Genomic DNA, 16715 nt, shown 5'->3' with positions numbered 1-16715 from the left:
CATTGTGACTCCATCCCAATGGTGGCAGTCATCTGCATCTGTCACTCAAGTTTTATTTCAAATTAAACTCAGATTAAAAAAAAAAGTTTCCCATAGTATAACACTAATTTAAAGGGGAAAAAATGCTGACATGTTAAGGTCCTAGATCAGTGATAATGCTCTCGCCTTGAATACTGTGCTCAGGACTGTCCATTCCACCCTAAAAAAATAGAGAAAGATGTCCTGAAATATGAGCCAGATACCTGCAATAAACGTATCCTGGTATTCTGTAGCACTTCTGTATTCGTACATGCTTAGATATGGGTTTGAAAGCTTTGAAAGTATTAGTCTACATTTTAATTAAACTAATAATTAATGCTAACATGAAAATGCAGAGTATTCTTTCTAATTGTTGCACAAACTCATTTTAACAAACTAGTCATCCTGTTAGTTGTATGCTCAGCTTGATTGCTCTGAAGGCTTTCTTCATAAGCTAAATTTAAAAAGAGCTTACATATTTAGTTAGAAACACTTAAAACCCCATGATGAGTTTAGAGATTTTTAGTTACACTCTGTTAGACTATCCAACCCATGCCCTTAGGCAGCCAGTTCTGGTTGGGTAACAACTGGCAGATCTCATTATTGCCAATTACCAAGATGAAGGCTTGCAAGCTTTGTCAGAGCCAAGTCACAGTACAGCCTATCTTGTTAACCGTATCAGAAAATACTGGTAAAGGCCTACACAGGATCTTACTCCTTATCCCTCAAAAGCCTTGGATTACTGTGGATGGGAAACCTACTTCAGTATGCTGTCTTTTTGGTTAGTTGTGGTCCCTAATAACTTTTGAATCCACTAGCTTACTTAAACCAATTTTAACTGGAGCATACGTGCCTCAAATAAAACTCTTGCCAGTTCTGTAAAAATCAGTAGTTCAGTAGAAGACAGAATTCCATATGAGGAAAAGACTTTAGTTACAGATCAACGATTATTTGGTCTGGTTTTGTCCTTAGGCTGGCCATATGGTCAGCATGCGTGCAGTTGCAACTAGCCATAAACTGAAATGTTCTTGCCCAAGCAGTAACGACGGAGCATAGCAGAAAAAAGTTTACTGTACTGTGGAGGGTTTATGGGGAAATAGAAGATGAGGCTAAAAGATGTTGCAGGTTCTATACAGGAAGTAGGGCTTCTTGCAAAGACAAGCGGGATTCATATTCATACAAATACAGACGTCCTTAGTTTCACAGCTTCTGTCCTGTTTTTGAAGGTATTTTGCCTCAGGACAGATTTCTAGAGATTCCTACTGTGTTATCCATATTACTTAAATCCACATTGGAGTGTCTTTTCTGTTCTGTTCTTCTTGATGACCAGATATCTTGGGGTTTTGTCCTCTTGCTTCCATGTTGCATATTGGCTTTAGAGTTGAGTTTCTGATAGGATACCACTAAGACATACACTGTTAAAATACAAGCAATTTTGTTGTACCTATTCCTTTTTTTAAAAGACATATGAGTACTTGTTTTTCAAAACAACAGAAGTATAAACAGTTTGGAATGCACTTTCTATCTTAGAAAAGAGTAAAAAGTTTTTTACTTTTACAAATTTTTGTAATAAAGATTGGCGTTCACTAATCCCTCCCTATGCTGTTAACTAAGCTACTTGCAGTTCATCACTGCCCCTCTGTTCTTTGGGCCTGTCTTCTGGGAATATGGACCTATTGATAAAGCTTCTTCCTGAGAGCTGCTGTCAGAGTTACTGGAAATTACTATAATTTCTATATTACAAAATTTCTTTTCAGCCTGTCACAAAGTTAGTTGACTGCATTCATTGGGTGAACATGCATCTAAATGAAGAAATAAGTGGGTTTAAAGTAGTGTAATGTATTTATTCCTTCAGGCTCACTGGGACTTAATGCAGGCCTGCCTAAATTTGGTGCACCTGTATGAATATTAGCTAACTTAATGGAAACACAGATTCATAGTTCCTTTGGCCCTAATACTTGTGAATAGATACCTACACACAATCTTATTATCGCAGAATCAGGAGTACTGATGCATAACTGTTTGCCTAAGTAACAAAAAAGATGGGTTTTGCCTAAGAAAAGAAACACATTAGTAAAACCATGAAACCGACCCTTTTTTCTTCCTTAGGGAAGTGCTATAAAATGGCTATAAATCAAAAAAACAACATAACCTTTGCTAAGATCTACTTATAGTCATTTAGATTAATTGTTCATTTAGTCAGGGAAGTCTTTAACTCTTGCAACTTATTTGTAATGAACACAATCTCAGAAATCTGATGTTCTAAGTGAATTCATACAATGCACTTAAAAAATCATGTCTAACAGCTAGCAGAATCTATATTATTAGATTCTTAAAAGTATTTTATATTTGGGATGTCATAAATAGTAACTGTAGAGGACTGAAACTTGGCATATCTGATGTATTACATGCTGCTTTTTAAAATAAATTTTATTTTTATAAATTGACATAATTTTAATCCGAAGATAACATAATGGATTTGTGGGATCTTGAGTGCAGAATATCTATTAAAAGGTTAATTCACAGCAGTATAAACTGATTCTAAACCGCAATTTGAGAAAATACAAGTTTAGATGGGGTTGTTTTGTGTATGTTTGACCCTTTGGCACTTACTACTTAAGCAAGCTTATAAAATAACCTAGTGGCAAACTAAAGATGTTCTTCCAACTACAGACTTCTGTGTCATGGAAAAATGCACATAGCTTACAAATTCCTTATATCTGTAGGGAATAAAGCTAGGTCCAAATTTTAAGCTATTTCATGTATCGTTTTCTTAATTTTTTTTTTCTGGTTCTCTCTTTCAAGAACAAAACCAAATACATTTTTCTCTAACATTATCTTTAGGGTTTGGTTGTTTGTGGGTTTGGGGTTTTTTTAGGGGGGGCAGTGCTTTTAGAAATGCAATGTTTTTGCAATTTACTTTAAGAAACAGCTATCAAATATGATTTAATACTGCTATAGTACCATTCATCTTCACAGCTACTGTATTTACAATAATAAAAACCTAAGAGTCTAATCATGATGAATTCCTTTTCTGTTTTGGCATTATGAAATAACAGTAATGAATTCCTAGGGCATTATGACCCTAGCAGTATTGCTACATGGAATTTTCTAATACTGTCTTTGATCAGTTTCTCAGCTGTAATATGTTAATAGATTTTTCTGAGTCTGTATAATTCCTGCAAGAACCTTTCTAAGTCACGTTTTCTGAAGCTATTATATTAAGTTTGTAGCTAAACTTTCTTCTTTTACAAGTCCTACTGGTAAAATAAGGTAAATGTTCTAACTAGAATTACTGGCCTACAGGTTATTATCTTGAAAAACAGTCTGTTACATCAGAATTGTATTCTATTTGACTATCAAGAAATACCTCAAGCAACACTTCTATATATGTGTACTGGTGGGCACTACCAAACCCACATGGCATTTTTGGGCCACGTATAAACCTACAAAACATCTTTTCCACATTAAGCTTTTAAAAGTATGGCATCAATATACCATTTTAAAAATAATTTTCATCAACTTATTTGCATGCCTTATATAATATTATGGAACAATCCATATCTGAAGCTTTTAATTATATGAAAGCAATAATGAGATAATGTGATATTTTGTAATCATATTTTTTAAATAATTCATCTCTTTCCCAAGAAGTAACGTGAGTAACAACATAGTTCTTTTTCTAATAAAAACGATGCTCACCATTCCTCCCCCCTGCCCCCCAAGCCAGCTGATGCTATTTGTTGTCTTTACCACTGGTCTTAGCAGGAGAATGGTTATTGGCTGGACCACTGAAACCAAACTATCGAGTCACCTTAAGTTATCCTTCCAGCCCTGGGCTAAAGTAAATCATATAGTACTCAAAGAAATGTACACCATTCTGCTTCTGATCTTCCTAATTCTGCAGGTCTTTAGTTCTGAATTATGGTATCTTTCATGTATGCAATATTCATGCAACGAGTAAAATAAAAAGGCACATACGGCTGTCCTTATCTAATTCATTTTAAGGTTCTTTGATCTGCCAAGCCTTAACTACAAGAAATTTGCATAATTACAAGGGGTTTTTTTTTTAAACATTGTTAGAATTATTCTCTCTCCTATTAACATTCCAGTATGTTGTTAAAAGATAGCAGAATAATAATTAGTGCATATTCTGTGCTTTTACTTTCACATTGCTCAATTCACTTGTAATCTTCCAACAAGAAATACTGCTAAATTAGCTACAAGGAATAGCAATTGCCAAAATGAGCATTAGAGTGGGGAAGTACTGGGTCTTACATCTGCAGTTAATATCTCCACAGACCTTCTGTCTCCGAGAGGAAATTTAATTGCAACAGCTTCTTCAAATATTTAAGGAATTTTATGCTTGAGATCAGATCAGGTCCAGGTGTAAATCTGGGAGAAGTACGCAAACTCAAATTTAAATCATGCTTTCTCATCCGTTCCCTGTGATCTGCCTTTTCCACTCCCCATTTCTTTTGCATATGTTATTTTTAAGGAGAACCCATAGTTAAGTATGAGTGTCAGCCTGGATTTTCAGCTTTACATCTGCATTTCCAGGATTTTATTGGCTTCTGAGAAATTTCTGGTATTATTCTGACGTGGTGTTTTTTAGTTGCATCCTGTAAGCAACAATGCATAGCATAAATTAAGAGTATAATAACTAGGGTATTATATCTCAAGTTGAGCACAGAGTAAATCAAAACTGTTCTTGGGGTGCAGAGAGGATACATGAGGTGAATTTAGTAAAGCTAACCAAATGCAGGCTGCTGGGCTTTGTTGTTTTTTTGTTGTGTTTTTTTGTTTAAACTTCAGCATCCTAGAAAAATCATTGTTGATAATGAAATAGTAGCCCTACTAAATCTCTTTCGTTTTGAATAGAATTTTGCTTAGTGACTGGTGCCAGTTAGATTACTGCAGATTACAACTATATGGCTCTATTTGTTAACAGTTCCAACCTTGGCTAAAATGCAGGCATGTCATTTTTGCAAGCCGAAGTAGGTCCCAGTAATGATCCTTCGCGTTTTCGTGAGAAGGCTACCTACTTGAATATGTTTGGTTTTGTTTATTACCAATAACACAAACTGATTTTCTTAGAACTAATGTCCTTGTGGACCCAGAACAACATAAATATGATCAGATACTTTAATACGGAGCAGCTGTTAATTTACTGAAATGTTTTCAGAAACTGCACAAGGACAGTTTCATATTGTAGCACCAGCACAAGACAGGCATTTTAAATTTATTATTGCAATGTTGCCTGGTCAAGGGCTGAACAAGTCAGATGATTGTGTAGTCCTGTAGAGACTTAATACTATGAACATCAGGCTGCCTTTAGCCATCAGCATCTTTTTACTCTGTTTTTCCTTCTGATAGCCCTTCCCCTTTCAGCTACAACCCAATTTTTCTGTCTTCCTGCTTGCTTTCTCCTTCTTCTGTGTAACATCTGAACCCTCAGATACGTTTTCTTTCTCTCCTTTGTAGGAATTTCTGGCCTTGAAGTCTGCCTGTCTGCAGACAGAAGGATAAGACTGGTAGCTATGCATTGCCATAAATGCAGCAGTACTGGCTGACTCCTTAGTGTGTTGACCAGCCAGACAGCTGAGGCAATAAACGCTTGCAGCTCCCTCTTGCCATTTTTGTGATAAGGACACCTATGGGGGAGGGAGGGCTTGTTATTCTGTACAGTGTGTGGCACACCCCAAATTTTTTTTATCTTTTTTGAGGTACCACGTCTTGTATGTATCGGATGAACCCTTGTGATTGTGCAAGCCAGGCCCAACCTGGCTAGAGCTTCAGGTTGATGTATTGTTTCATGTTTTTACTTCCACTTAAAATGGGAGAATATCTTCCATATTTCAGCCTGTTCTATGGATGTCTTAATTTTCTCTCTCAAAGTAAAAATATGTCAGTAGACTTATAGTTTGAAATAAATAGGGTCAAAGTTGCAGTTTGTGCCTACCAAAAATACTAATCTTGCCGGCCAGGAATAGCAGAACAATAAATGTTTAAGGTTTACTCAAAGATCAATATCTATACGTAGGCATAATATTATCATATGAATAGATTCATTGAATTGCTCATATGGATCAAGTCATAATTTGTTTAAGCATCTGTGTGACTGAAGCTGTGTGGACTGATAGCCTTTGCAATTCTCATTTCAGAGCTCTTTCATTTTGCTGGTTTTGTTTTGTTTTGTTTTAAACCTTCCATGGCAGAATGACCTTTCACAGACTGTTAAGTCGTGCCCTTCTGGTTTTCTGAAATCTGCTTACTCTTCCCTGTTGTTGCATTGAGTTCTCATGCTGTTTAACTAAATTGGATTGTGAGGTGAACACAAATGTCTAGCAGCTATTATAGTAATGAATTTAAACATAAACATTGCAATATGTACCAGACAAAAGGAAAATAAGCTTAATGTCAATAGCCATTTGACATTGCAGGATTCATTATGTAGAATTCCACTATATAGAAAGAAGAGTGTATTCATGGAACAAGCTGGAATAATTTAATAATTGAATGGCTGGATTCTGTTACAAGGGATTTTCTGGTTGCTATAGGTGGGAATACCCTGCTAGTATGTTTTTCTATATAACTCTCTTCTGTTTAGAAAACTTATTTGAACTTGTAATATTGCATGCAATATTACCAAACTTCACATATTTAGGCATTACAAATTAGACAACTTTCCCTTGTGCAAAGGGTTGGAATATCAGGACTATGATAATTTCATTGGTTGGTTGGGTCTCTTTAAAGAATTTCTAGTTTTACTTCTATAATTTTATGATGTAAAGTTATTCTTAATGAAGACACATATGCTTATATAAATGCATCAGATTTGGAGTTCGGGCTTTCAGAAGAAGTATCACAAGTGTTAGCAGCACTGCAGGTAATAGGTATCAAAGTTGCAAGTGTGCACTTTCAATCCACTTTCCCCAGTTATTTCTGGAACTCCAGAAAAAGGTATTGCAGAAAAAGTTGAGAGGTGAAGTTGTGTACTGCATTAATCTAGAGTTTCCTATTGTTTGGACTAATGAAAAGAAGCAAACAGCTAAGTCAGAAAAGGGAGACATCCTCAGCCCTTAGAAAGCTGAAGTTACCATCGCATAATTTTAAGTAGAAAAAGAGCTCTTTCTCCACTGCAATTTTTTTTTCCAACCAGTGACCTACAACTCCAAAGGCAAGCAAGAAAGGAACTGAAGTAAAGCTTTCAAGTAAAGCCAAGGAAATCAAATTCTCCAACTTTCTAAAAAGCTTTCAGATTTGGAGTTGTTGGAGTTTTTTTCTTTTTTTCCGAAAGCTGCTTTGTAAATTCTTACGCATATTACACAGGTATTTCATAACTATCAGTTATTTTTTCTCTTTCTTTTGCAGTAAGTGGTTCTGGCATATTTTCAAATAAAATAAGGAGCTGCCAGCTTCAAAAGATGGGGAAACACTTTGGTGTGCAATGTAGCACAATACTGATAATCTCTGTAAAGTAAATATCACTGTAGTGTTTCAACTATGCAGCTTAAGTGATGCACGTTCACTGTGATTTTTACCTAACTCTTGAAGTGGCTTTGTCTTATTCCAGCTGTTGCATGCATGTTGTTCACAGCTATGCAGGAATTCATGCAACTTCTGCATGTAGTTTTTTGGAATAATTTTCAGTTTTTCTAGGATGTGTATGTGTATCTCTTCTATTAAAAAAAAGGCAGTCATTCATGTGTTGACCTCAACAGTAAGGTAGATGATGGTACAGCAGAATTTAGATGCAAGTCCGAGACTAGAGGCTAAATCTAAGATGCTCTGTTTTACACAATGAACTGGGTTTTTACCAGAAAAGCTGCCTTCATTGTCAACAGGTACAAAGAATGTATGTCTAAAACAAAGCAACGCCTTGTTATATTTTCTAAATCTAACAGATTTTGGGGTTTTGTTTTTTTTTTTTGACAAGTGGATTCACACTTCACAATTATCTTCAGTTACTATTTTGGTGAATATATTAAAGCTTCTGATAAATGCATCGTTTTGTAATGTAGAGGAAAATATAGCAACTGGAAGAAATAATGACATAACATTTTTATTTATGAAAATACATTTAGCTATTCAGTCATCTAATATATTGAGTTTGGGGAACTTTTGAAAGCCTAAATATTATTACTGTGTTTTGAATTAATCTGAATGGCTTTAATGGACTACTTAATTGCAAATGATATTTTGTCAAGAAAAGCATAATAAAAATTAAAAGAATGGCGCTTCAGGAGACCACAAGTTTGAAATCGGCGTTTCCATTAGTCTTTCAACTCCTGTGTAGTGATCCTGTGTATTCTGCTCTATTATTCCACAAAATAAGCTTATTTAAGCTGACTGAACAAATTCCTTGTTGTGAATCTATGCAGGTTCAACTAGACTGTTCATAAATCCAGTATCACACATTATCAGTTCTGTTTAAAGAAACTGCCATGGTTTAACCCCAGCGAGCAACTAGGCACAGTGCAGCCACTCACTCGCTCCCTCCGCTCCCAGGAGGGTGGGGAGGAGAATCGGGGGGGGGGGAGTAAAACTCGTGGGTTGAGATAAGAACGATTTAATAACTAATGTAAAATAAAATGTAATACTAACAAATAATAATAATACAATACTATAATAATAATAATAGTGATGAAAAGGAATATAATAAAATAAAAATAAAACCCAAGAAAAGACAAGTGATGCACAATGCAGTTGCTCACCACCCATTGACTGATGCCTGAGCAGCGATCTGCCCCTCCCGGCCAACTCCCCCCAGTTTATATCCTGAGCATGACGTCCTATGGTCTGGAATAGCCCTTTGGCTAGTTGGGGTCAGCTGTCCTGCCCGTGCTCCCTCCCAGCTTCTTGTGCACCTGCTTGCTGGCAGAGCATGGGAAACCAAAAAATCCTTAACTTGGGATAAGCCCTACTTAGCAACAACTAAAACATCAGTGTGTTATCAACATTATTCTCACACTAAATCCAAAACTGTACCAGCTACTGAGAGGAAAATTAACTCTATCCTAGCTGAAACCAGGACAGAAAAAATACAAAGCATTGCTCCTACATGTAAATGCAGTCATCTTCCCTTCATAAAGTTAAACTGGCTCCATTTAAGCACTTACGCTGCCTAAAATAAGCTGTTGAGGACATTACAATTTAACCCAGGGCAGAGTGGGCTACTCTTAAGCTTTCAGCGAGTTTACATCAGTGTAACAGAAACAAGGGAAATGCCTTAATTCAGATATAGAACAAGTACTTTATGTGTCAGACAACACATCATTCTGTTTTTCAGACAAGACTTTCAAAAGCTTAATGATATGTATTGCTTCAAATTTTATATGCCAGACTTCAAAAATAAGGAGATTGATTCAGAGATGTTCAGAATGATTTCTGAATATCAGACTTTGCAAAATTTTCTAAGGTTTGGCTGCCCAACATAATTAGCTATTTCTTAAAAATTTGGTCTCTTGACAGGCTGAAACCACTGAAAACCATGTCTTAAAATGTTGAGGTTTTTTACTCTGCTCAAGGTTTTTGAAGCAATAAACTTAGTGACTTATGATTTAAAACAAAAATATAAACACCAATACCTATACCAATACCATAGCCCATGATATCTGGGTGCTTCCACATAACTTTTTTGAAAAAAGAAGCATGAGGCAAAAGACATAGTGTTGAATAGTCTTAGAAGTAGTATTAAAAAGTAATAAAGTACAGCATGGACAGGAGAAGTTTTTTTTAATTCTTGTTTATAGTAACAGTTTTACTGATCAAGTGAAACAAACTGTGAAGCAACAGCCACTTTTTCCATCTTGTATGCAGAGACTTCCAAAAGAACAATCTTAGTACAAGAAATAAATCCCATTTTCCTCTTGAAGATGGAATGGTATTTTCAAATCTTTGTGGAACAAGCAGAAAACTGTTCACAATAGTTTTACATCAGGGCAAATAGCTAGAGTTGCTATTTAAATTAAATTTGAAGTATTTTCATAAGTAAATTAATTACCGGTGACTGAGAACTTCAAATATGACAATAAACTGTTGACAGTACTCTCTGTAACTTCTCTTTTTATTTTTAATCTTTGTTCAGGGTTTTTATGTTTCTCAGATAAACACTTGTCATTCTTAATTACTTATTTGCAATTCTAAGTGGAACATTTGAGTAACCATCAAACTCTTATAGAATTTATGATAGATGTAGGGGGAGTAAAGCAAGAAATAGTCTCAAAGATTTCATATTTGTAGCCAGCTTTAAAGTAAACTAGAACCTTCTATATGTTATCATCCTGCTTAGCTAATATCTCCCAATTTTAAAGGCAAATAAAAAAAAGGTATATGCACATTTTGTGCCTACTATGTAGAAGAAAACATTCCTTTCTGACCTTTGCAAATGATCTATTTACATCCTGAAGAGTAAGATTTCATTATCCTTATCTTAATAGGCATAAGAACCAGTGTTAGTAGCCATGAAATTATTCAATGCTTTTTAAGAATTCTAGCTGCAGTATCTGACTCTCTAACCTCTTTAAGGCTGACTGCACACACTGTATGACATTTTCTTTTATTTCCTTTAATTTAGTTGACATTAATTTTATTTATGTGATGAAAGGAAAAAGGAAGATCTCAGTTGAAGTCTCTTCATAATCCTAAATATTTCACTCAAAAGTCATTCTAACAGCTTTTCAATGTTAAATGTTACAGCAGTACCTTGTTCTTTTGGGAAAAGTCCTTCAGAATTCAGCATTAGTGAAACAAATTGTTAAAGAAAATTCTTTATTATGTTATAGCATGATCAAGTAATACATACCTTGTTTGTTTTTATAATGAAGTCAAATTTAATAAACCTACCTTTGCGCCTTGCTGCTTTTATGTTGGTAAGCAGTGCTTTCAAATATTATGTTCTTACTCTAATTTGAGAATTACTCAATTTTTAGATTTGGAGATTGAGCAATTTAGACAAGATCATGTAAGGGAAGTCAGTGACAAAGCAGGGACAGACTCAAGACTCAAGTCTTATACTGTTATCTCAACTTATTGGAAAAAAAAACCCTGTTCTTAAAGAGGAAAGCTGTTCAGCTAATGCTCTCTGCACAGATTCCATAATCTAGTTGTTCACCTAACAATGTACACAGTACACCTTGCCTTCACAACAGAGGACTGAAAGTACAAATCCTATTTAAATATTTCCATGTCTACTTGCTCATTACATGTTTCTGTACGGGGAAAAAGTAAATCTAAAATACACCTCATCTTTAGGAAGACTGTTCCTGCTTCCTTTTGCTATAATAGCATTTTAGCTTAACAAAAAGGTAACTGCATCAAACTGATTTTTCAGATCTTATCTAAGTGTATTTAGATGACATTTATCTTGCCTTTTTAAATAAAATTATCCTAGCTCTAAAACTACAATAATACAGAATATTTACCTCATGATTAAACAGGCCTGTTTCAAAACATGCCTGACAGCATATGGCAAGCTTCTTCCTAAAAAAGCTGGTGGAGGGTGGGGAGGTTCAGAAAAATAGAACCATGAAGTAATCATTGTATTGAATAGAGGTTCAAAATTATTATCATCCAATATACAAAGTAGTTTGTCCCCCATAAGAGGATACAAAAGCTGAAGAGCTGCTTCTGAAAGTAGGTGTCACATCTTGGTAGTCCCTTGGTGTAAGTGCTGCTGTTTAGTGGCAAACGCATGCTTGCACTTAGCAGCTATCTCCAGGAGCCAAAAATGAGAGTTTGTTTCTGGTTTTTCTTGAAAGGGTATTTGGCTTTGCCAGAGAAGTTTTGGTGGTTGTCGTTTGGGAGTTTTTTCCTCTGCTCTGTTCTCTGCAACTGTGCAAGATGCAGTGCAACTAGTATGGCCAACAGCCAGTTGTCTGAAGCAAAATACTAACTTTCAGAATGGAGCCTTGGAAGAAAGTGTGGAGAGTTAGGAATGAGTGGCTGTAAATTCATTACAAAATGTGAATTCATGTTCTTTAATTCGCATGCTGTTATGTTTTGTCACTTAACTTACAATTTCCAATTTCAGGCATAATCTGTCAGGTGTCAAAGCAGAGAAAAATCTGACACTTAAAAAACACTGACTACATCATATCTTTGTGAAAAACCGTTTCTGTTGATCACATAAACCTACTTGTGGTTGTCAAGTATCCCTTGAACTCATTTCTATCAATCTTGTGAAGGGCTGGATTCACTGGGGTGCTTATGAGGTGCTGATATCATTCCTGCTGTATAACCAGATCACTTACTAAGAGGCTTTCTAGAGAATGAATAAAAAATCTATATAGGAGCTGAATCAGTTTGCCAGAAATTAAAAGATTACAATATTTTTATTTAAATGGAATAATTGGATACTTTGGAAATGGGATGTTAGTGAAGCTGTTGATAACTGCAACACTTGTCCGTTTTCCTACTGCCTTTTCAGGAAACGATGTTATTTTTCACCTACAATGTCTCCTTTAATTATTTATAATTACATGCTCTTACTAGGGCCTAACTTGCAACCCCTGTAATCCTGTTTGCATTAAATCAATTTAATATTTGAGAATTTGTTCATGAGAATTTACTTAGCTAATTTTGTGACACAAGAAAAACCAGTAGTTACTGATCAACTCTAATAAGAATTAAAGTGAACCTTCCCATGTTGAGGCTGAGCTGGTAAATCAGTGGGGCAAAAGACTTGGCACTACTCGTATCAAAATAAACGTGGATAGCTGATGTCTTAACTTGTAACAAATAGTAGAGATTCAGTTTAACATAGAAATGGTGCTCAAAAGAATCATCTTACCTAGAAATCTAAAGCATTTAAGCTATTCTCCAAGTGAGTGCCCACAAGTAGTGTGGATATGTGGGATTGAGACTTTAAGAATTAAATAATAATGCAGTTGGTTAAAATTTTTTAAACATTTTTCTTACTGACTGAAATGTGTATTTGTGTAGAAAGTTGCCAGGTTTGGGATTGTTCTTCTTTTTTTTTTTTTTTTTTTTTTTTTTTCCCCTCCAAAATACCTACTTGGGCTTCTTTTCTAATTTTATTTCAGCTGGACAGCTTAGCCAGTCAGCACATTTTGCTCTCCAGTTGCCATACAACGTGCTAGGCTTGGGACGTAGTGCTAATTTCCTCGACCATTTGTATGTTGGCATTCCTCGTCCTTTAGGAGAAAAGGTTAGTTGAGATTTAAGATTGTCAAGCTAATATTTATGGTGTTACTTTTTCTAGTAGAGTTTGGATGGAAATACTGCTAGGGACACTCTTACCCCCCCGCCCCACCCCAAACTAAGACTGTCAAAGAAGTAAGTTTGTATACAGAGAAGTTTCCCCAGAAGAACCTTGTATGCCTTTTTTGGGGGGTGTGTATAAGTTCTGAAATTAACACTAAGATAATGTTAGCACAGGTGTATAGTGCTTGTTCATATGGTAAATGTGTATTAGATCTGAGAGTCCAATTATTATGGTCTCAGCTGTAAGCTTTCCTGGTGTTGGTCTGGCCTGTAAACTCACGTAATCTTTTCTGCCTCAGTGATAAAACCATGATCAGTATAATGGGAGGTGGAGATTACCGTGATTATGTAATCTTCATATGAAACATAAAAGCAGGATCCTAACCATTTGCAGTCTTTAAAGATCTGATGGTACTACTTTAAAAAGCGAGGTATTCGAATTAGCATACAGGCTAAATTCTGATTTGGATAATTGCTTTGCCTGCCTCCTTTGTAGAATTGGTTCTTTTCTTCTTTCCCTATTATGTCGTTGCTTTGTACTTTTCAAGCAGATGCTGTGTTTCATGTCAGCAATAGTTATTTTGCTTTTTGCTTTTTGGGGGTTTTTTTAAAGCACTTTGGATCTTTCAGAATAAAAGGTTTATACAAACGTAAGGCAATAATCACTTATATTTAAAATTTTTAAAAAGCAACTGGTTTTTTGTTTCACCTTTTGTATGTTTCAACAGAAAATTTCTTTTCTTTTAGGTATGTTGGTTTGTTAGGAATTGACATAGCCTTTGTTTTTCTTTCAGTCCGTAAGAAAACAAGAATGGACAGCTATCATACCAAACTCCCAGCTTATAGTCATCCCCTATCCTCATAATGTTCCTCGAAGGTAACTTCATAATTTTGATTTGCACGTCACAAAATAACATTAATACAGAGTTTAAATTGGGCATTATGTGTAGGTTAAAAAATAGTCACTTGTATAGAAAGTAAATTTAAGAACAATGGCGGGAGTTCAGTTCTGTAGATGTAGTTGCTTCTGTAAATAGGCAGAAGACTTCTCAAGTGTTTACGTGGACTCTTAGATAGTGCCCATAAACAATCAAAACGTATTACCAGCTCACACAAACGATCAAAATGTATTACCAGCTCAACTCCTGTAAATAATAACATATTTGCTAGATTTACCAACATTCTTTTTGACAAATTGCAAGCATGGTAATGAATGAAGCAAGCATTTTTTTTTCACCAAACATGCAATTTCTGTCTAGTTGCATATAAAAGCTTTAGTCCAGCCCTTCTGCACACAGTATCTGTTGCTACAGGTATGAATGTTTTTCTTTAAGTAAAGGTGAATGGGTTGGTTACACAAGAGCTTGAACACTGAATTCACTTTGCAATTGAAATATTTATCCCAGAAAGAGAGCATGTTTCTGTCTTTGCTATTAGAGAAAACATTAGTCACATATTCCAGCTGCTTTTTGCCGCTTGATCTACTAGTGAGGTCAGTTGCATTTATCATGCAGAAATTAATTCTGACATCAGTTTCAGCAGTTAATTTTACTATAGGACAAATAACAGTTGAGAAGTGATGTGCTGCTTGAGTTGCTAATTAACAACCACAGGAATAACATCTGCCAGATGAAGAAAACTTAGTTATAGTCTTGAGGTATTTAAAGGTATGTGTTTTACAAAAACTTTCCTGTCATCTTACCCTTAAACTATTTTTGCTTTCCTATAAAGTAAGTTTATGGACACTGTAGAGTAGCAGAGGATAGAATCCCCAGAAGAAATCAGATTTCATAATAAACACTTCTTAAATTTATAATGGTTTTTAACATAGGTCTGTTGTTTCCTGAGAGGCCTCAGTGCTGCCTCAACATAGAGCCTTCTGCTGACAGCTTTCCCATGATAGGAAGCCTGTAGTACAGAAAAGGTGTTAACTGAGCCTCAGGACCCCACAACTTTTGAGGGATGTCTTTCAGAAGCCCTTAAAGTGCTTAATTTTGTTGCTCTCCAGCATTCTCCTGCCATAATCAACTGGTTATGTTGTCTACAACTCCAGTTGTCTCTAGGTAAACTTCAGACTGAGAGATGCCTAACCAGCTGGACCCCATGAGCCTGTCCGAGAGGAGCTTCTCATGTGAAGGAAACAATCTATCTTACAGGCTTATTTCACCCTGCTTCTCCATCTCTCCAAGCCCCAGGCAGTTTTGTGGAAGGTTTTCTTATGCATTTTACTTTGTCATGGGCAGGGGCAGGAGATAAATCTGCTAATGAGAAAAGTCAGTCCCTGAGGATATCCATAGCATTCCTGGAAAGTTAAACAGAAACTGAATTCAGACATGGCATTACCTGAAAATGATTATATTAAGCCATATATTTCCAATTAAACACCATTAAGCTTCAGTCTCTAAGTATAGCCACTAATTTCTGTAGAGCAAGATGTTACCTGTCTTACACTAGCAGATTCTTTTCAGCTTTATAAGTTAAATCTGTTTTCTGCTTCCTAATGAAGGGTATTAATGTTTCCTTGGATTTTTACTCTATATAGCTGGAGTGCCAAGCTGTATCTGACCCCAAGTAACATTGTGCTGCTAACAGCTATAGCCTTAATTGGTGTCTGCGTTTTCATCCTGGCAATAATTGGCATATTACACTGGCAAGAAAAGGTAAGCTTAATTAACTAGATTCTTTTCTATATTTTCTATACTATTTAACACTTCCTGGTATTTTACAGTCTTGTACATTGGGGGCTTTTTGCGTAGTTTTCTGCAGTATAATTTCTGATATAGACTGCATTAATTCCCAAAAGGTGTTTATTATTAATTCAGTATTTACTGCAAGCTTAAAAATTGGCATTGTTTTTATTTAAGCTCTAAGATACTTAAAAAGGGAAATGAAGAGCAACATGGATAAGCTTTTGCCATTAAGCAGTTATTCCCAACTAAATGAGACAGTTTTGTTTCATAACTAAGCTTTCTATTTTGCAGAGTTTTAAGGAGTACTGTTTTGGAATACAGAACATAAAACTCAGTTTACTTACCTTGAGTTCTGCTGGTAATCTAAAAATAAGGAAACTGTCTCTTTTTCTGTATCTATCTTTGCTGATTGCACTGACATTAGCATTCAAGACTGTATAGGGAGTCAATCGTGTGCATATTGGCTGCTTTGCTCTGTGTGTCTGAATTATACATGCAGTGTATAGAAATCCATTGATTTGAAGAAGCATTTTGAAAGGGGCCTTTCATGTCACAAAAGAAATGCGTTCCCATTTTTCTTAACTATGCTCAGTTCACAATCATATCCAACTGGCAGGATTGCCAATAAATGCTGCTACATACCCAAACCATAATCTTAGCTGTCAAATAAAATTACTGCACATTTTGACATGGTAGAACTGTTTGTTATTTTGTGCTTGTGGAAATAAAATGACCTTGTTAAACATTCAGATAGGCTTTGCACATGCTTCATATTTAAAT

The 16715-nt window shown here is 35.5% G+C and overlaps 1 protein-coding gene across 2 annotated transcripts in view; it reads left to right on the top strand.

Moving 5' to 3' along the window:
• The window catches only part of ITFG1 (integrin alpha FG-GAP repeat containing 1), a 91645-nt gene that overhangs the window by 71056 nt on the left and 3874 nt on the right, over positions 1–16715 (top strand). The window contains exons 15-17 of one of the 2 annotated variants that reach the window (XM_030026440.2): positions 13065–13189; positions 14040–14122; positions 15788–15905. In XM_030026440.2, coding sequence (XP_029882300.1) covers positions 13065–13189; positions 14040–14122; positions 15788–15905 — 326 coding nt within the window. Of the gene's footprint in view, positions 1–13064; positions 13190–14039; positions 14123–15787; positions 15906–16715 lie in introns of those variants that run through there. The other variant, XM_041126374.1, reaches the window with a different exon arrangement.

Source organism: Aquila chrysaetos, chromosome 9 (genome assembly GCF_900496995.4).
Source record: "Aquila chrysaetos chrysaetos chromosome 9, bAquChr1.4, whole genome shotgun sequence".
NCBI classification, from domain to species: Eukaryota; Metazoa; Chordata; class Aves; order Accipitriformes; family Accipitridae; genus Aquila; species Aquila chrysaetos.
Note: the sequence above shows the minus strand (reverse complement) of the source record. Positions and strands in the feature narration are given on the sequence as shown.